The sequence below is a fragment of the Macrosteles quadrilineatus genome, unplaced genomic scaffold, assembly GCF_028750875.1.
Source record: "Macrosteles quadrilineatus isolate MER2022 unplaced genomic scaffold, UCM_ALF_1.0 Scaffold_4__1_contigs__length_99947679, whole genome shotgun sequence".
NCBI lineage: Eukaryota > Metazoa > Arthropoda > Insecta > Hemiptera > Cicadellidae > Macrosteles > Macrosteles quadrilineatus.
In genome coordinates, this window is record NW_026542597.1 from 52,849,957 (window position 1) to 52,872,829 (window position 22,873).

The following is a 22,873-nucleotide window of genomic DNA, read 5'->3' on the forward strand; positions in this document are numbered from 1 at the left end:
GAGCGACAAACAGTGTGATCATCACCACAGCCACTAACTCGACGAGATACACTAATACAGCCATGGTAGGGTTGGAATTTTGATTGAATATACCACAGATAAAACCATGGAAACGATGAGGTGTTGAAGGTTTTGAAACATCTATTAATAGTGTCATTATATAGAACTTTATATAAATAGTATGTTCTGTTTTTAGGGACATACAAACTACTTAAGGCTGAGTGAAGACGTTGATGGCACTGTGGATTTTTTTAGATTGACAAGGCTGTTTGGATTTGAAATTATTAAAAAATATAAAGAGAATGAACTTCATATTCATTAAATGAGAAATATAGGACTAGGCACACCTATGAAGTTTACATGTTGTGATTTGATTTTGGGGATGATTGTGATTACCAACTGGTACAAAATTTATTAAAAAAGGAAGACGTAGCTAACTGCTGATCATTTGCATAATTTATCGAGGAATGAGGAACTACCAGGAATGAGTTGAATATTTAGCGCTAATCTGTGATAATAATGATTAACTTAGCAATGTATGATTAGTTCATAGTGTTTAACAGCATCAACTACGACGTTAGATAGCGATTTCTAATACACCATTCGTATCAACCACTTTGGTTAACTTTGAAGTTTGAAACCAGTTTTATGAATTCTAATAACACTGGCTGTAAAAGCCTACGAATGACAGTTTGTGATAATTAGTGTTTGATGAACTACCAAAAGGTGATAAAAACACATCACAGGTATACAACAATTATTGGACAAACCCACTAAAATGTTACTATAAGCTTATAAGTGATCTAATGAATCTTTGACACACTTAATGTACGTGATCACACAGCACACACACCTTAGGAAACTGTTATGGGAACCAAGCGGTAAGTAGCACAGCTAAGACCACAACCCTTATGTTAAACAGTAATTTTTACCAAGTTAATAGTGTTAATCAGGTTTACCTGGCAGAGACGCAGAGCTTGAACTGGAATGCTTGTCATAGTCATCATTGGCTGTGGACACGCATTGGTTAGCCAAGCATTAGTAAGCAAGCGGAACACAGGGTAATATATTAGCTTCAAACATGTCATTCAATATTTACTCAATTGATGATTTCAAGTTAATTTTGTTATTATTGCTCAGTGAGTGGTTAGCATGTTGGACTAAAGCACAAATTGGATGCAAGAAATCACATGAGTAGGAGTTTTCAAAAGGTTTTATTTTTTAAATGCCAAAGTCTTTTAGACTAATACAAAATGTATTTACAATACATCTAAAAAAACTTAGAACTCAATACTCCACAGTTTTTACGTGGCATTGTTTTACCTTTAAATTTACTTTTCATCAAACTAGCTTATTTTTCAAGAAGTAAAACTAGTTGAACTATTCAAACATTAATGGTAGAGGATATACAAACAGAGAAGGTGCAGGACACACTTCAAGTTGAGGATAGATCTACAGATACATTCAGACTTGGTGAAGTAGAAGATGGATAAGTTGTAGAGATATCTACTAGAAGTATTGCATGCAACTACAGTTTATGTATCATCAGTTGGTTGTCATGTAAAATAACTTGATTAAGGTGTAAAAAAATCTACCAGAAATTATAATTGGAGAGTGAGAATTAAAGTCGAGATACTCCAGTCAGAACATGTTATTAAACACACTTAAGTGCTTTTAATAATAAAAAAGAGTTCAAACTCAAGAAAACTACTTTAAGCAATTGTTTACGTTTAACTAGTTACCCATCCTACTATATGATGAGCAGTGTATTAAGTCTAAAACTAAGCTCAAGCTTCTTAATACCTATAGAATTATTATTTTACAAAATAAGATAGAATGAATCATTTTCTAGTCATCTACTAGATGTTAGTTTAAGTCTACAAAAATGGCATGATTTTAAAATCCATTATTTAAATCTAATCTATTAAGATATGTGATGATACAACAACAGAAATAAGAGAAAAGAGAAGAAATAAAATTGAATAGCTACTAGACTCAGAGTTTGCAAAAATGATACAGCAAAAATGATGATTGCAGTAGACTGCATGAAGAAGGTATGTTAGAAATGGTCAAATTGATTATAACTACAATGAAATTCAATACAATTTTGACAACATTGCTTACACTATCACCATACCACTTCTAAGTGGTTTTTGTCTTAGGGTTCAATTTGGATGATTTTAATATTGGTGACAAATAAAATTGTTAAACAATTCTATTTTGCATTGGTCAATTCGATTGAATAAATTTAAATTATTATTTTACAGTAAGATTAGTAAAGATCAGAATGTAAATTATCACTTTGAAAAATAAAACAATTATATTTAAATTATTGAAATCTATGGTATGTCTTGCTAAATATTTCATTGGTACATTTTTGCTGTATCTTTGAAAAGAACAACGTAATAACTTAGAAGTCCATGCTTGAGTGAGGAGGTGATTCTGGCACAGGTGTACCCAGACTAAACGTAGAAAACAATAGTTCCCTTCATTATGCAAAAAATGGCAGCCCTGTCATTAGGAACATAACTGCTTTATCAGTTGGGAAACGACTAAGTAAACCTAGTTTACCATAGATAGCAAGGATTCTATAATTTGGAAAAAATATAGGATTCTCAATGAATTTTTCACATAAGAAAATGTTGTTCACTGAACTGGGTTGGGTGTATTGCCATGTTTATTGTTGTGTATGTTTGTTGCCTCAATAAAATTATTGAGTAAAAATCCTTGGGTAACAATTATTTTTTTAATTCAAATTCTACTCAAAACTCTGGGTACACCACTACTGACAGTTTATTGAGTTTATGTTAAGAGTCATGCTTGCAGGTGAGTGTGTTGTTGGTACACATGTTACCGTTGCGGTAGTTGTTGGTGGTGCCGCCCGGTGGTACGTTAAGGAACTCTCTAGGTGTAGGGGTCGGGGCTTGCGTCAGCGCTTTCTGCACCAAACCAGTCAGGTTGGCCAACTGTCGCTCCATGTGCTCCACTCGGATCCTGGATAACAAGCTGGTGAATGTTGGCAACATTGATTTAATAGGTTTATGGTAGATGGGATAGTCAGATTGATTCAAGAATTTTAAATATCACTAGGTGAATATAATTAAACATTACAGTAGACTCCCTAATATCCAGACACCTTTTAACCGGACTACACTCGGCAGAAATGACATCTCTTTAACCAGACAATTTTTATCAGCACATAGGTTTAACCGGACTAGAACGGAAGGAAGTTGGTGAGTACTGAAACGACTGTTCTCGTGAGAAACATTTGAGACTTTCTGTATCATATGTCTCAATACAATGCTCTCCTAAAATTAAATACCACAGTAATCAATCCATTTTAACAAGTTTTTGGGGACGTCGGTTTAACCGGAAAAACCGTTATCCGGACTGGCCTCTGTCCCGAGGAGTCCGGTTGAGACTAGAGAGTCTACTATACTGAATCTATCAATATGAGGTGTGGTAGGAAAAAAACTATTTATTTTACCTTGTGTCAAATGTTGAAAATTATTAGATCAAACATTCTGTTCCAAATAGCCTTTATTGTGCAAAGATTGGCTAAACTGAACAGGGTAATGAGGATTTTCTTATCTGCATTTATCTACTGGAGAAATTGAAGGTAAAGGGTCAATTATCAATTATCAATTATTTAAGATAGGGTCGCCACTATGTGCGTATTTTAACCCAAATATGAGTGAAGGATGAGTGTAGGATGAGTGGCGTGATCTTGTAGTCTTGTCAGTGACTAAGGCCGACATGTTCCTTAGACACAGCTGTGAATTATTAGCCCATACAGCTAATGGCAACTAAGGGACCTACAGTTTATTGTGGAATCCGAACCACATTTTTTCCTCGTAATTAACAAATTGGTCTAATTATTAGGATAGTACTGCGGATAGTCATAGTACTCACTAGTGCGGACGTTAATCCACACCAGGGAGCATCGCATCCAGAGTGCATCCCTATAAATATCCACAATTCGTGACCTCCTAGTAGCTGGATTACAGGACGTCCCACTCTCATGCTAATCAGTCTGCTTAGTACTAAAAGAAATGTTTTTAAGACAAAATCCATCCAATCAAAATATCTGTGACTAGCTGTAAATAATATAATTGACTATTGGATACTTCAAAACAAGTCATTCCATTAGCTTGACTTGCCAAAAAGGTTTGTGTATTTGACAAAGAGTAATTTAGATCAGCTTAATCTGTTGGTGGCTCACATCAACTATGACTATTTTGTCTAAAAAACTAGCAACAACTGTAACATGGGGATGGAATATCTAGTTGTATCAATAGTCAAAGATAATATTGTATCTTTTATAGATAATTCAATGATAATTTGTATGGTCGCCATTTAATAAGAAAGTATAGAAAGTATAGATAGTAATATCTAGAAAAAAACCATACCTAACATAGCAAATGAAATAATTTAACAATAAGAAACGGAGTAACCAGAACAAACGAAAATGGGAACCAAAATTATAAAAACATATTTATCATTCTACAATACAAATTAATATGCCAATAACAAATTTTTAGTAAAAAATAACTAATAGCGTAAACATGCATTTTAATTTTTAATCATTGATAACAGAAATTGAATAATTTAAAATAAACTCTAATATGGTACTTCAAACGGTAGCATAAAAAGGTTCCCAAATTCAGCTGACCTGGTTGCATCGTATGGGGTCGGGACTGCGGGGGCTGGGAACTGACCCCGCGGGAACGGGGGTTTGACCCCGTAAAGGCTGTAGGACTCGTCAATTAGTTCTGTATCACTGTAACATCATTGTTAGGTCAAAATTGACGAATCAAATATTGGAAACATTAGTATACCCCATGTTTTGCTACTGTCAGAGGTAGATTAACTACAGAGAGGCACTATTCTGATGGTAAAGTATACCTCAATTGTGACAAAATGTGTGAAGGAGTTGTTAATATTGTTATTGTAACTATGTTTAAAAGCACAATGCCATGTGGGAGCTGTCAAAGATTATAATGAACTAGAGGAATAGAAAGGGAATGACTGTGCAGCTAGCTCCTCTATTAAGGACTACAGTTTTAGACACTTATATTTTTAATGAAATACTTGATTCTACTCTTATAAATATTACATCTGTACCTTATTTTGATTAAATACTAGCAACCTACCATTATACTGACACTGAACTCGTAAGTTGTGCTATAATGTAATTTATCATGACAATTTGTACTGATAACTTTTGTAAATTCACTGTTTACCGGTTGACTACTCAATACCTGATGCTAACAGAATCATTTTGGAAGAGACAGAAAATTTCATTTTAATATTACTACAAATTTAAAAACTGAACAAATACAGGATTTTTTAACATAGGCCTATAATGAAAAAACATTCTGAGTGAAAGAATCTTTTCTTGAAGATTGAGGAACTCACAAAGAAATTATTGTTAACTTAATTTCATAGTGAAATAAACTGAAATATTTTAAATTCCAACTTACCTGGCTTCCTCGTCAATAACTGGTGTGATGGAGCCTGTCCTTGTGCCATACTGGGAGTAGTAGGGGTCCTCGTAAGGTGTGGGGGTGTACCCAGCAGGGTACGGCCGGGGGGGAGCCCCAGCCCCCCGCTCTGGTGACGACATGTAGCCCGCATCTGTGAACAAGAAAACATAGAGTAAATATTACCAGAGAAGTCAAAGGAATATTTTACTTTAATACTTGTTATGAAATGAGATAAAGCTTAGGTGCTTTTCAATCACCTATGGTACACATCCAAAGTTTTGATTTAATTTCAACCAGGGAGGTTTAGAATCCTTTATCTGATATCTTGCAAAGTCAGCACAACCAATCTACAAACAATTCTCCATAAAATGTCAACAAATGTTCAACAAAAGAGGTTAAATTATTTGTATAAGTCAAAGAAATTGTATGATACATATATGAAGTATAGTGATAGGTTGCACCTACCCCCAGGAGGCTTGGCGGGGGAGTATGCTCTCAGCAAGGGTCCGCTGCGGGGCAGAGTGGCGGCGGAGGTGCCAGGAGGGAAGGAGTGAGTCATGTAGTACGGCTGGCCATGTCCGCCTTTGCTGCCCTGTAAACACAAACAAATTGTAACTTCAAACACTTAAACTTTTTTACTAAAGGGAAACTTATTTAAGCTATAGCATCTTTCATCTCTTACGCATAATAAAAAAACTAAGGGAGAAAACAGAATTTTAGACTGTAATGTGATCTGATAGTAACTCATTGAAGTAGTATATCACATTACATGGTGAGTTGATGGCTCAATCAGTAGCAAGACGGACTTTCTATGACATTAATGTTTGAAGGTTCGCATTCTGGTACCCTCCCCTAAATTTGATCAGTACTTGTAATCTTTCACTCTTGTACTGTATTGGTGCATCCCTTGCATTGCTAGATTTATTTCACACACTAGTTCCTTAGTTTGAGACCTATCATAGATTTATGTTAAGATACTTAATGTGTTAGAGCAAATGCAAGGATAATAAAAGAGGCTACCAACCTCTGAAAAAATTGCAGCCACAACTGGTGTAGGCTACATAGAAGGGGTCTTCTGCATTATTCAATATTCAATGGTTTAGGACAAAAATGAACACAAAATAATGTATAAATGTAATTAAGGATAATGAAAGTAAAATTTTCTGATGCTTGCTTTTATGGTTGAGTGAGGTGAAGCCAATAAATTTATAGTAATTGGATGCAAGTGCTGTAGAAAAGCAACACATACAAGTCATGAGAGATAATTTTAATCTCAGTGCAAAAAATATGTTATCTCCATTTCAATCACTTTTACCGTACGGAAAGTAAATAAAACTAGAATTCATATACAGTTTTTTTCAAATTAATGTTTCTGCCTCCTCTTGGTACACATTTTAAGCTAAACTTACATGTTTTCTATTATTTACATAAATTTGCTATGCTTTTTTTCAAAAAAATTTACAAAGGTCGCCACAGAGAAGTAATAATTATGAAATTTACTTGATATACTTAAGTAGGCTATATGTACCGGTATATACTGGTAATCACTAATACAATACGTCTCTGTGATTAGCCTGACAAAAATGTAGAACTAAACGATTTTCAAGACAAAATAGGAATATACTATTGTGGTATTAGTTGAAAAACAGTATTGTCTTGTAGTTAAACATAAACTCTGAGTAGGAATAATTATCATGATTGAAATTATTATTGACTGGTAGGGCATATTAATGAGAACAAAGCGAATAACAATACGAAGAAGTTCCTTCGCGATAGTTAATGCAGCCTTGAACACTGTCATATTCTACATTTTGCCAGTATAACATTGCAGGCGTATTATAGACTAAACCTGATTTTTTGTTTCAATTGGAATATTCTAACGTTGATTATACAGTACTTCTCTATGCTATATACCATAAGTAATATTAAGTAAATTATTTTTCTTATAAGTACGCCATTTATGTTAGTAAAATAAAATGCTTATCATTTAATCTTATGTTTAAAATCTCGACCCAACCACAACCAACTAAAAATTTAAACTTTAAATTATTAATAACTTACAACACGTGCCGGTAAAAAAAAAGTGTTGTGGTAGTTGCTGATATATTGAACAATACAGTGCTAATTTGTCTTCTTTTGATGTTGATTAGCTAGTTCGTCATTACAAGGAGGTAAACTAAAAGATCCTTAATTTTACTGTGTGTAGTCAGTGTTAAACAATGATACAAGAATAGATCTGTAAAAACCCTTTTTTAATTTTAACTGTTGGTTAGGTACAAATGGATATTTTTTTCCCAGGACGCTAGGCACGAGCCTGGGATTGTTTTTCACATTACTTCAGACTAGACCTAGGGGTTGCGGCATTATCACTTGGATAAAATCCATTGGTGACTTGGCGGGGATCGAACCCGGGACCTCAGGGACTGAAGCCCCGCGCTCTTACCACTACACCAGCTCGCTCCCCAAATGGATATGGTCATGGTTTAAATTAAATTAAATAAATATTTATTCGTTCAAACATGATATATCAAGAATGGTAAAAGATTTTTCTGTAAATATTAAAAGTGAACGTAATGAATAAAAACAATTGAATTTTAAAATTTTTACAAACCTAAATTTTATTTTTAAATAAATAAGAAACATTTTAAATTGGAGAATATAGACGGAAGTAACTATAAAACTTAACCCTTCTCTAAATTAAGTTAATTCAAGCAGTAATTTGATTACGAGATAACCAACTTTCCACAAAACTCTCACAATTCACCTTTTCAATACACACACAAATGACATGACACGAGATATTAAACTCTTCTACATAAAAAACCTATTACAAAATCAAATTGGACAGAGCATCTAGAGTTTTGCACCAAAGTTCAGCTGAAGGGGGCAACCGGAATGTTTCAATTAATATTCTTGACTTACACCCAGAAATTGTGTACCGACGTTAACCACAGGGTGTGTAAGATATTGCAAAGTTGTTAAGATACGGAAAGGAAAGGTCGAGGACCACGATGTAGAAGTAGAAGTTGATGGAGCACTTCAGTAGCGCAGCCTTGAACTTCCATGGATCACTTACTCTGGGGTAATGGCACTTGTCATTTGAAAATTGGAACAATGATTGTGACAAAAGAACTAAATTAGAGTCGTAGACAAAATAGGTCATTGAAAGGCGTAAGCTTGATGGTTTGAGTTAAACTATTAAAGTTAAAATATTAATTTGTTTATAACTACGCATTGAAATATTAGCAATTTTTATTACGTACAATTAAATTTAAAGGAAAATGGTTGTTTACCAAAATCTCGACTAAAATGGACTTAGTTCAACTGATTTACTGTCCTTCATACAGATGGGAACAGTCAGTGGGGGGTTTCATACAGTTGTGGGTGATTAAGTGTCAATATTCAGGACACTGTATACATAAACCGCAGAGTAAATTCATACAATGGATGAAAATGATGGAAAGTCATATTAAAAAATAAATAGCATCCGGGATTTTTCTAGGGTCGCTTATTCAAATTTTTCCTATGCAAATGAAGGTGATATAATTAAACCTACAGCAGGTCAGTTCAGTTGTATTATCTACATGTTAGTTTAGGTTTTAAGTTAGATAAGACTAATTTTGAAATAAACAAAAAATGGCAGACACTCTTCTTGAAAAGACCCTAAAATTATATACTTAAGTGCGGAGTAGTATCTGACATTCTTTGTTTTAGAAAATTGTTAAGTTTCTCCACATACAGTCAGTGTAGGTTGCCGTAACAGCGGAACGGTACACAGACAGAAGCAGTTGTGTGTTATTGTGCAGTGTACGAGACAGGTTGAGGTTATGTGATCTATTGTTCTGCGCATGTCGTCTGCACTGCGCCGGTCACGTGACTGTGACGTAACCGCCGCTAATTGGCTGACAACATTGACGATTTATCCGTACTTTGTTGATCAAACAGGATCGCCGCCAAGAGCGTTTCCGAAGTCAAAGTTTGGCTTGACTTTTTAATTGGATCGATAAACTTTCGTTTGCAATAAAAACTTGTTATCCCAGACTCGCTTTGTTATAGCATACATGAAAATTCACTTGTAAAAAGCTGCATTTTCGGTGTCGTGGCAGAATACCACTACTCAGTACCACTACTCTGGTATTACATTTTATAACAACCTGTCTGATTCCATTAAGTCTGCACCTTCCCTCAGGTCATTTAAAAAAAGTATTTAAGTTGTTATGTAACAAATGTTGCTATTAGGTCAATGACATTTTCCGCTGATTTTTGTACGGTTTATATATAATTTTTATGTTGGTATTCTTAATAATATTGACACTATTCATGTATATTTTGTACAAAATGAATAAAGGATGATTTGATTTGATTTGATTAGTCACTAATAAATCACTAAAACAACTTAGTCGCTAACAAGACTACAAGATCGCGCCACTCATCCTTCACTCATATTTGGGTTAAAATATGCACATAGTGGCGTCCCCATCTTAAATAATTGATAATAGATTTTTTTTATTATGTAGTTTTTAGTGTATGGCAAATATTTGTTTATGTTGGCTTGTACTTCTAACACAATAATTGTACCCATAGGACAGAACCCTCACTGAATTTAACAAATCGTATTAACGATTCTTTCACATATGTTTTAAATTTCATTTAAATTCAAAATTAGTATTTAAAACTATTGTGTTTAACTTTTTAGAGTGTTTTGATTTGAAAAATATCGATAAATCAACTTTAAAACACGTTCGCTGCGGCACGTCAAATAGCGGGCGTATCCCCAGTGCGGCGCAGCCCTCAGCGTCGAGTAAACCCGATTGCCGCGTGTGATTGGCTTTCCAATTTTGGTCTGACGAATAGCAAATAACGTGAGGGGATGTCCTGCTTTACAACGAGAGTCGATGTAGTTCGCTAAACACCCACAGATAGCAGCACTGCTTGGAACGTAGCCGGTCCCTTTGGAATTGTATTGCCAAATGGAGGGAAAAAGACGGGACAAAAAGAAGACTTTTGAGATTGCCAGACGGGGATTTTATGGGGAAATTTACTACCAACCTACACCACAACAAAATGCAAGTCACATACTACACGCCAACGTGGTATAGGTCCGCTTTCGGCCGATGCTAGAGCAAAAACGAAGATATACAAAAGGCATTACCAAGCGTTCCCGATGGGGTACGGACGCACCGTACGGGGGCCAAGCGCCGTACCCGATCGGGAACGGCCGCACTCTACGTGTTAATATCCTAAAACACATACTGAGTAGCTTGCTGTAAATGATTTTGCTATAACAGTAAAGTAATGTATACATACAACAAATCTTAATTAGCCTACAATTTTTCAAATATTTCGGTACTATAAATACTCCCACTTATGACATTTATTTTCATAACATTTTTTGAGGGCTACCATTTGTTTCTACATGATGACATGTTTATATCTGTATCTAAATTTGAATCAAGAAATTACTCTGGGAGTCGTAACAACATATCTCCACGCACCACCAGTACGTCATGCAGAGATGTCCAGCGGTTTTATAGAACCAGCCGATCAACGACCAGAAGAACAATTAGATGATACCTATTCCAGGATTGTAACTAACATTATTACCTACTGAGTATTGCAGAAACCAATAGTGCGACCTACTTATCACTGCAAATATTTACTTGCAATGTTCCTGGTTGTGCAAGGGCCTTACGTGAAAGATTTTCTGGTATAAAATATTTTGTTAGTACTGTACATCTTATATGAATGTGTAAATTTGAATTGGTTAAGTTTGAATTGAAGTGTTTTGCTCTTTCAGTAATACTTATTTGAATATATGATAAGTTAAGGGAAGGACAAATGACTGCTTTTTAACTTAAGTGTTTTCTATCCTCTTCTAATTTACTTTATTTCAATCAGCCAATACACAAAAATGATTACGGTAACCTTACAAAGAAAACGTCTGCCATCTTCGGAGCCAATCAACAATTTCGAACACAGTGTAAAACAATTTATTTCAATTCGTCGTAAATCTGAGTCCGAAGGAGTTGCAATAAACGTTTAGTGCCTACAAATAATTTGTGGGATGGTGTCAGTTACATAACCACATTTTCAAACCGTGTTTGTTGTTTATGTTCTATAACTATGAAATATAACATCCATATGACGAATTTCAGCCCATCCAGCCACAGAGGTTTTGTAGTTGTAATTTAATTACACTCGCAAATGATAATCACAGAGCCAATGTGGAGAGTGGTGAAAGCCTGATAACAGAGGAGCTCCTGACTGTTACATGCCAAAACAATGGACGACTACATTAATTATGAACAATGGCAGACGCTGAGATAGGTATTTGGACCGGCGTTTCACTGGTTCACATGCCTTTCTGGGGAACAGAGGCTGAATTGGTGTACCTGGGTGGATCTCTTAACACGTTGGGTGCTGATGACGGGAATTCCCGCAATTGCTTAACATTGAAATAAATGCAACTTTTATGTTCAAACATGTCGACAGCACGAATAGTGTTAAATTGTGTTAGTATCATTGACTGGTGTTAGGGGCTATCATTGCGTTTGAATACTGAAGCAGACATCCCATCTACATGGACCGACTGTTTGATAAGTTTTTGCTCAAAGACAAAATTGTTGGGCGAGCCCCACATGTGATGTTAAATTCCGAATTCTCGTAGTTGTTTACACAATGAGAAACTAGCAGGTAGTAACATTAAGGTTACCGGTACTTAATATGTTACTTACTTACGCACTTAAAGAGTTAATTGCCCTTGACAGTTTCGTATGGTGTAATAATTTACGTAAAATAATGAAAATGCCATTTTACATCAGAGAACACTGTTGAGGGCTCAAACGAACTAAGTCAATTTCAATTATGAAACAATTCTAAAACTATGACTTTGGAATTGATCTTCTACAATGGTTAGCTTAAGTTAAAGGTGCTAATCAAAACCAATCAAATGGGTTTACATACGCAAAGTATGTCTCACTCTCTCATACAATCACATATGTAAACAACCAATTAGACCTACTAACTAAGTTTGATGTTAAACTAGAATCAAAGGTACATTGTATAAGTCTCGCTGGCGCAACTATCTTAAAACTCATCAATGGCACGAGTTGTTTTACTAGATTCTTAAACGGTCGATTAATTTGTTATAGTTTTTAAAGTAAGGCAATCGATGTCTTTCCATTCAACCGAAACACATCTACTAGTGTTTCACGGAAGAGAGCCACTAACAACTCATCCGTTATACGATGTACGAGAGTCTAGGGTGTGCCTAACTGAGCGAAGCGAGCCTAAGGAAGCGATTGCAGATTTTCCTCGCTCGTGATTCTGCTGAGTCATCGTTCCCTTGTATCTAAACAGTTGCGTCGGCAAATCAGCTGTTAAATAAGCCCGTTAGTTGCATCACCTGGTTATAAATCAGCTGTTCTGTCAAACAGACACGACGCGACGCTTTATAAAGGCGGGTCGTTTGATCGAAACTGTCCTCTGGCTGTTTTGAATGTTTAGTGGAAATCGCAAATTTTAGGTTTGTGGACGAAGTACGACTTATAGTTTGGTTTGTCAAGGATCTGAATTGGAAATAGAGATATAAGATAAAGATGACAATTTGAAATAACGAATAAACTGTATGGACAGGGAGTTTAAGTATTTTGGTTGGAAATCTTTATAAACGTGTGTAGCTCTATAAAAATGCAAGTTTTGATTATGCATTGATACAGTAATTAAAGGTTGCAGATATTGCTTAGTTTTCCTAACTCAGCCATTTTCATCCACCGGATAATTGTACTAATTAAATAATTAGTTAAGAGCATCGTTGGTTGGGGTATTTACAGCTAGTGTTGAATGTAAAAAGACTCACATCTTTAGGCTGCTGAACTAAATAAATGATTGAAAATAAATAATAACTACAACAGGACTTCCACAAGAAACTGAACCAAGAACTTCCAGAAGATTACCCATGTAGCACAGATGGTTGGGCCAACGTTGGTAAATTGTGGAGCCACACAGTTGGCCAACGGTAGAAATGTCACCTCTCTGTTTTCCAGCCAACCATTGTCCAAACGTTTTATTTCACACAAAACAATAAAGATTTAGTACGAAAAGCATAATTATTAGTTGAGTAAATTGATTAAATAGTTCATAAAAACAAATTTTGAAAAAAAGCTAGAACAAAATTTTTTGGCCCAGACGGGTCTCGAACCCGAGTCCTTTGACTTATGAGCCTCTTACTTTACCACTGAGCTATCTGTGATTGTTGATATAGAGAGTTTTCAAGTGGTGAAAGAGTAGCCGACAGTTGCAATGGTCGCAATACTTCAAACATTTTTGATACTACACAGTATAATATGATTCTGCTAATCTGTTAAGGCATCATAAGTAGTTTTTTTTTTTTTTTTTTTTTTTTTTGGAGTTAGAGAGGATACTGGTATTTGAATATAGATTAATTAATTACCGTTAGATTATTAATGCTATTATAATTGCCTGTTATATGATTAATTACTCTTTCCCCTTAAATTGTTGCAAATAAGTAAAAGAATATTAATTTAAAAAATATTTGCATTGTTATAATTATTAAAATTCATTGTTGTAGCCCCGGAACTGTAATATATAAAATATCTGGTTTTACAATACCTTTATCAGTTCCAAAAACTTTTGGAACTGATAAAGGTATTGTAAAACCAGATATTTTATTATAATTATGTTGTGAAAGCTAGACCCAGAGAATGAAAGTCGTGTAAACTCAACTATGGACCATCGTTGGTCCAACAAAAGTATCTTTTGTTGGTCCAACGGAGTGAAAAATGGTTGGACAACGGTTGGCTTGATGTATGATACCCAGCAATGCATATTAATGTATTTCATTAACAATGAACCAATGTTGGTCCACAGTTGTAAATATTGGTTCCATTTCCATTTCGTTTTGTCATGAGAGCCGAAGCCCCCTGACTGCATACCCGGTACCTATCCTTTAGGACATACCCGGGCCCCATGATGTAGGCCGAAGCTTACGCATCAACTTTTAGCACATCATGGGCGGATGACTTAAGGTCATCAGGCTCGCCGGCTGCCGAAGCAGACCCTTCGGAAGGAGGGTTGCCCCTCAATCCTAACCAGGGATTCCGGCTGCTTGTTTAAGCGTCACTCCACCTGGGTTCCACTAGGTCGAGACCTAGAGGTCCATGGTAGAGCGCCCCGACGCATTTCGTAAATATTGGTTGGCCGAACTACGAGATATACAGTTGGACAACGGTTGGTTGGTTGTGGAAGCTCCAACCAACCATCGACCAACTGTCCCACAGTTGGCCAACGTTGGCCCAACCATCTGTGCTACATGGGTAAAGAACTTTTAACTTCTCTTTGTCAAGCTTCTTCAAATATTCCTTAACAGTATATTTCTTCTTGTGTAGTGGCAATGAATACTTGTATTCATTGGTAGTGGCCAGTAACGTCTACGCATTTTAATCAAGAATAATCCTATGAAAAAATGTAGCAAACACTGAACTACATAGTGAGATCAAGGATCAACCGTGTTCCAAAGATGTAAATAGCAGATTAATTGAAATTGCATAACCATAACGCCGGTTTAAATCGGACCCACTTTCATTAGTTTAGTAATAATTTCGAAAGCCAATTCTTCACGAGGTCTCGATTTTTCGTGAAGTAAAAGAGAAATAAATCTCCAAGATGGATGGACGGGCGGTCAAATTTACGCGGGCAGCAGACGACATTTGGTCAAATTTACGCGGGCAGCAGACAACATTTGGGAGAGCCACGCCCGGGCGCGTCACCTTGCGTAAGCTGATCTCATTTGTAAAATACATTAGGAAATCGGTCACCCACGAAGAATCAAACCTAGCCTCTCTCGGAGAAATTTTGTTCGTATTGGGGATATTCAACTCGATTATAGGATTTATCTGGGAATCGGGGATGGAAAGGGATCAGTTCATAATGGGGGATAATTTCCAAGGTATTCGATTTAGACGTTGACAAGAATTGTAAGAAAGATTACACTTTGGAAACACACAAAGCTTATATATTTACAAAGGTAAATAAAATATGAAGAACTTTAAGTGTAAAATATACACTTCTGATCTACAATATGTGTTGTATCCTAAAAACATGACAGTTTCTGATAGGTCTTTCGTACAATGATTGCACATTTCTCAATAGATAAAGAAAATTAAACAATTTTTCAATCCTGTAATTTTATTCATCAACAGATAAAAAATAAGTAACATAGTGAAATGCATAAGAACAACGCGTAAGTGATTGCTTATGACTTGTTGATAAATTTGAATCAAAGGTTCAGCGAACGAAATCGCATGCACACACAACACTGTATACATTGAGATATGGGGAGGGTGGTTAATATCGTGGTGAGATGGAAAACTGGTGTTCCTGGATAAGCCACCAGTGACCAGGTTGTACAGTGAGGGTTATCTAGGTGCGAGTGACATAGTGGTCAAACTTGTGAAGGTTCGCATTACATTGTGATTGTGTTCGTGACATGGTAAATAGGTGGAGAGTTATTTTTGTTATTGTTGGTTGACAAACGATACTTACAAAGCCCTTAATGCGCGCAACCTGTAAAACAGCAATTAACACTTGATTATTGTTGAACGAATATTTTTCTCACATAACATTAACTCCCGTTTGGCCCCAAGACTTGTGTTGAGCTTGATCACTGATGGTTGTATTCAAATTAACCATTTTCCGCAAATATCACAAATTGAATTACTTTTGGAAACCGGTTACTAGTATCCAACAAGATTGTACCATATGATTTGTATTGGGTGTGTTCAAAATATAGATGTTCAGAAAATAAAGCAAGTTTTCCTCACTAAATAAAGTTACAGAATTATAACTAAGACAGTAGCAAAAATAATAAAATTAAAATAAACCAGTAATCCATATTTATTTATAACAGAAAATCAACAACTTATTTTACCTGATCAAACACCCTCTTCGACAAATTCAACTACCAAAATCTTCATCCTTTGATCACATATAAACAACTAATTCCTTTTCCTTTGATATTGCTATAAAAAATCACCTCTTGATGTTTGCTAATACAACATAGTAGTAAAATTTGACTCATGACTTAATTGTGTATGATCTTTAACAATGAAATAATATACCTGTTTTCAATATAAACAATTCATTGTACTTCTCATAATCTGCACAAGCAATCGGTGAAATTAAAATGGAAGCGAAACAATCCCACACCAAGGTCGACCAGAAGGAGGATCCGGGACCGGGTACTTGGCGATATATCGACCTATCGAACATTCGTTATAGTGCTGCACGGGTAATGGGTTTAATCAACCCAAGACTAAAGATTAGAACAAATATACTTCTGTAGTCACAGTTGCCCGCCTGTATCGATCATACTGTTATAACAAGGCTTTACAAGGCTATTACCAATAATCTCTGAATATCAACAACACCTTATACGGAGCAGCAAAGTCATTCAGAAACATTCCCGCCGTAACCGTAACCGTTTCGCTGGTTGCGATTGTTATTTCCTCTAATTATAAACGTAAACAAGTTATTCGCGCCAGCGGTGCCCAGCCATGTATTTGGGCGGTTATCAGATGAAAGTTTGGCGGGTTCCATTGTCACTTTCGGCAGCGAAAGTAACTCGAATTCCATTTGCTACTGTACTTGCAAGTAATCATTTCCTGTCTGAACCATTTATCAGAGAATACAAATATTTCCGCATTCATCCATTCAAGTTTATCCCTCTTTAAAGAGCTGTCAATGCAACACAGGTAGTGTAGTTCAAGTTGAGAATGTTGATGTTGATGATGGATTGCAGGGTGACGATTGTCTAAAAGATGGTTGATTCTGTAAATATGTGCAAAAATCATCAGGAGTCTTATGGTACTGATAATTTCTAAATGTTTTTAACGAGTTGGATGGATTTTGTGAAGTTGGATAGCGTTAACGTGTATCCACCAACAGTCATGGCAAGTCAGCATAAAAGCAGAGAATTTTCCCGTGGTCTTACTTGAACAGACAAGAAACGTAATGAATTAGTTCGCATTAATTAGTAATCCACTCTACGTGACAAAACATGTAAAGACATCTTCCAAATCTACAGGGTTCTTGAATCTTGAGTACAGTCACATGTTCTTAAACACCGTCTATCCAAATTATTTGACACATTACTTTTAACACACTACCAAATTATTTGACCAACCTTCAGCAATCGTACTATTTATTGTTTATATGGATGGGAAAATGCATATTGTGTTCAACTAACATTCAGGGGATAGCCAGATCAGTTTAGAGGCTCTAAGAAAAAAAGACTTGAGCTCAAATCAGTAGTTAGGCTGACAGTAAGCTGAACCAAAAATTGTCTTTGGCTATCATGCAAACTGTCCATTCGAAGAATTTCACCAAAAGATGGATATTCCTTAGTTTACAAACTTAAGTCGTCATAGAGTTGAGAAAGGAATACAATTTAACAACCTGAGATCAATCTACAACAACATACCTAAGGGGCAACTACCTGGGATTGCAATCTATAAAAGTTCTTATAAGTTACCGGTATTCTTATAAGTTTTAAGTTCCTAGGATCAACAACTACCAACCTGAAGACAACTAGTCTACCTAATAACCTAACCTAAGGCTAAGGACACTATCTTATCACTTGCAACATGACTTGTCCACTATCCAGCACCGATAGACCATAACGTACTACATATACAACCACATCGTCGCACAGCTGTTGACTTATAAATGTGCTGAAAGCCAACAGGCAGCAGATCCAGTGATAAAGTGGCGAAGACGTTAATGTCACAGATAACCGAGGCAGTACCAATACTGTGATGCTGAGATACTGCGATAGGCATTGTGCAACATCTCATATGCGATATCTGGTCTTCGCACCACTTTCTACCGCAGTTATGAGTCCTTACGTTAATACTCGGTGTATTCCTGAGTTTCATAGAGGTTTAAGTGATAAAATGGACTGCAAAACACTACTACTGTATAGTGTCGCCAGACCATAACTGAACGAACATTAACTTTAATGATCAATCAATCAAATGGTAACAGGCTTTAAGATCTTCTACAGTTTACCTAAAGAACGTCGTGACTCCTGTAGTTTGAGTTGGAAATACTGTTGTATTTCATACAGTGGGAATACGGTAGTATATTTTCGTAAACCAACGTCGACCTAACTAAATCTATAAGCATTTAACTAATTCAACGACACACTCGAACGGAAATTTTCGTCAATGCAGTTGACCGTTGAAGCCTATCTTGCAAGATTTAAATTGATCATGAAGGTTTTAAATCTAGATGGCAGGCATCCGCGGTCAAAGTACACTGTCGATTCGTTGTCTTCCCAGGATGACTGTGTTGTTGAATTGGCGAAGATACTGGCCAAAGTTTCGGATTAGTTGTAGCAACCCTAATCCATCTTCAGGACAAACTCAACGACATGAACATCATCCCGAAGACCAAGTGAAGAGCATTTATGTCAACACGTCCCCTTGTTAGTGCATTTTTAGGTTGTTTCAAGTTTTAATTTGCATGATTTAAGCTGTAACATATGTGGGTTGAATAATTGTTGAAGGGTTTTTCGGTCAGTCAACTAAACATATCAGCGAATTACAAAAATGCAACAACGCTAATCAATTAACAGAAAGTGAGTAAGAAACCAACACACAGCACAGTGTCCAACAACAAACTTATAAACCGTTCGGAGAAGCGTGGATACAAAGTGTAGTTTCGTAATTTAGTTTAAATTAGTTTAGAGGCATCTCACGTTACTGATGCACATCGGTGATGACGCTAAACGTCCTCATTACGAGAGGCCTTTTCTGGTGATCTGATGTAGCTAACAGGCAATAACTCGCGCATGCGGAGCGAGGTCTGGCGCAAAAACTCGCAGGAAATGTCAGTCTGTTGCGTCACCAAAACTGTGTCCTCTTAAGTGACATTCGGAGTTGAGACTGAGTGAGAATTTGTACATCGACTGGTAAAACTTACAATAGAGAAGAGTTCCTATGGCAATGTGCGATCAATAATTACTTACTTTATACTCCCTAACTATTTTGTATTCGGCCTAAGTTGTACACAAACCCCTAGAAAGGGAGGGGTACATCTAGGAAATAGTTTAGAAACTATGCACTATAACTCTGCCAGTAATAAGTGCTGGACAACAGTTCTACTGGAACACTCGCCTACTAGTTTTCTCAACACGACTAAGAATTTCGAGAGCACAATAATTGATACCATGCGGAAATTCTTGGGAATTCAGCAAATTACAACGCAGAGTAAAAAAAACTTTATTTTAATTGCATACAATACTCGTACTTGCCGGTTTGATTACAAGTGAGAGCGATTTTGAACCCAGATGTCACTAGGATATTAAGATTTCAACTACGCTATCCAACGAAAGGTCGGCATTGGAAACAAGACCAGGGGTTGGACAGTTACCTTACAGACTAACCTAAAAGTGTCAATGGCGAAGATGAACAAAACACATAAAGTAAATATATTAATTAAGAAAATTCATAAACAAATAAGCATACATGAATGAAATACTGTACAACAGTAACGAGCTGCGGCGCCAAACTAACACAACACTTTTCCAAGTTCCTGTAGCTACAATGCTTTCATATACAATTATGTAACCGATCTTAGAAGCACGTCTTGATAAGCTACCTAGTGATTAGACCCGGAACAATCAGCAGTCCCAGAGGTCTTCACAGTTGACTGAGTAACTCAGCGACACTAGGCCAACAGCTGACCTCTTGACTTCTGGCTTAGCTGTTATATTGCACCATGCAGCTGGACTGTAGACACACCTATCTAGAAGCTACATGGATTTACATGGCTGACATTGTTAGTCGCTCACTCGTGTCGCATGTGGGCTCAAACTTGTAGAAAGGCGCTGGCGTAGTTTTGAAACCCGGATCAAAACGCGTTTTACGATCTTTTCTCCCGTTTCTGGTATTCCCGATAGAAATTTAATTAAAAATCTGGCTATCAACCAAAAACATTTTGTATGGTATAATTTACATTTTGATCATGCAGTTTCTCTAAGGTATCATGTACCACCTCAACAAGTAGTTTACCAATGTATCTTTTGAGTGATCATTGCAGGTTTCACTTTTACTTGACAACGACGTCTTTTGTGTACGTATTTTTAGCTGAATATAAATTTGGAATGGAGTGGATGATCGGTGAGCTTTGTTACTGACTAAAATCAGTTAGTTGTATCTTTATACACGATATGTAATAATCTTGGACAAAGAAACAACTGTTCTTAGTCATAAATGTAAAACCAAAACAAGGACAGTAAGTTAGGTCTGGTTTCAAACCATCAACAAGCTACTGAGTTTTCTCATGATTCCAAACGAAATCTCCTTGTCACCAAAACCTTTTTGGCTTCAATTCGCAACCTTGAAGTTTAACTTGACGCGGATTGGCATATGGCGCTATTCCAAAATCAACGAACATTTATGCACTATCTGAGGTCAAACTGGGTGTATCAGCGTGGTTTAGCATTTTAGCAAGTCGGCCTCATCTCTGCACGCGCCTCATCCTCGGGTCACCTTGATACATTTACACGCACCGCAGTGCGGCGACAACGGGAGCAAGGGCGCGGACATCTCGGGTCAACTTTCACACATTACACAACCCCGCCCATCGGACAACTTGGATTAAACGTTTTGTTTATGGCGATCCTCGTTAGGACGTACAACTTGGTCGATTCAGGACGAGGACGCGATCCTGCGCGCCCCCTAGCGCACTAGTAGATGTCCAGCGCACTAGTAGATACGTAGTGCATTCATGTTGAAGTTGTGGCGAGTTTAAGAAGAATAGATTTAGGAACCAGACACAGTTCTGCTCAAAAGTTATATTGCTGTTTTTACGAGCCGTTCGATGATTAATGATTCCCGAAGAAAATTTACGCAGTAGTTACAATCCTCTATGGTCACTTCGTAGGGTATCTTGAGTTCATTAACTCATCCAAAGAAGTACCATAGATTAAACATACTCCCTTTAGTATCTACCTGAGTACCGGAATAGCAATCTATTTGCTCACTAATATACGTTCTACTGGGGATCGAGCTGGTCCCTGGAGCCCTGGGTTCAAATCCCGCCAAATCAGCAATGGATTTTATCTAAGTGATAATGCCGCAACCCCTACGTCTAGCCTGAAGTAATGTGAAAAACAATCCCAGGCTCGTGCCTAGTGTCCTAGGAAAAATACCGGACAATGACAAAGCTACTGGTATCCATACCGATTACGAATCATGACAGTAATTAACTATTATCTAATAAAGTGTGTTCTGGTTCTACGAAATATTTACATAGCTACTCCTTATCACTCTGTGTAAAAAAAATTTCAAAAGATACGCCAAAGTATAATTTCCTCACAAACTTAATGATGCACACTCTTATCCGCAGCCTATTCGACTTAGGTAAAGATTGAATAAGTCAGTTTCTCTAGGGACTGACAAGAGTTTCTCAGACCAATTAAATCTCGACAGTTGACTGCGGGTCAATTAAGACTTAATCGGCTTTGGAGACACTTCACCAACGTTCACAGAATCTATGTTCGATTGGATTTCGAGTGGCTGAACAAAGTCTACAGAGAAGTAGGAAATCCCAGACAATTGTCACAATCTTTCACGTACATCTCAAGTCACCCATGTATTTTAAACGGGGAATTATTTTATAGCCTTTTACAATATTGTTGCAGGGCCGTTGAGCACGAACATTATAATTTTTTATTAGATTAGCTTTACTTACTACTTAGTATATTATTCGTCTCGATGTTGTCAATTACTTGCACTTCTTGTTCGAGCGAGGTTGTTTAATAGGATGGAAACAGTTTAAAAGCTCCTCCTGATTAACTAATGCAAACAATTTAGGAATACCAAACGCTATCTATACATTTAATAAGCACATTTAATAAGCAGGATGACCATAAAATACTCCTATAAAGGAGTGCAGTATCCTACGATAACAAATTATGTATACTACGTTTTCGACAAAGTCTAATAGAACATGTACAAGTGTAACAGACGTCAATCTGAAAGCATGAACGTAAAGCAAGTTCAACAATCTATGTACAAAAATAAGCAAACCTAAAAATCCATCATTACTGAGGCTTTTTCTGTGGATTTTATATGAGAATGGCGCATTTAACGTGTTCATAATAAAACAGATCAAACCCTTGTTTTTTGACAATCTACAAACACAAATAACCACATACAACCATTGACTATATACAATAATTTATAGTATATGTACTCAATAATATAACCCAACAACAAATAAACATACTACCACCATTTATAGAACCTATTAAAAGCAAGGGAAGCCGATGACACATGCAACTTCAAGATTAAGATTACAAT

General features: G+C 36.4%; 1 protein-coding gene across 21 annotated transcripts in view; it reads right to left on the bottom strand.

The window, feature by feature from the left end:
- Positions 1–22,873, bottom strand: part of LOC128991727 (coiled-coil domain-containing protein AGAP005037) — a 384,196-nt gene that overhangs the window by 24,990 nt on the left and 336,333 nt on the right. For 10 of the 21 annotated variants that reach the window (XM_054414856.1, XM_054414860.1, XM_054414865.1 and 7 more), the window contains 6 exons: positions 16,050–16,070; positions 5,952–6,078; positions 5,484–5,637; positions 4,673–4,780; positions 2,855–3,006; positions 960–1,010 (listed from right to left, as the gene is read on the bottom strand). In XM_054414856.1, the coding sequence (XP_054270831.1) occupies positions 960–1,010; positions 2,855–3,006; positions 4,673–4,780; positions 5,484–5,637; positions 5,952–6,078; positions 16,050–16,070 (613 nt within the window). The remainder of the gene's footprint in view (positions 1–959; positions 1,011–2,854; positions 3,007–4,672; positions 4,781–5,483; positions 5,638–5,951; positions 6,079–16,049; positions 16,071–22,873) is intronic. The other 11 variants (XM_054414871.1, XM_054414869.1, XM_054414867.1 and 8 more) reach the window with 5 other exon arrangements.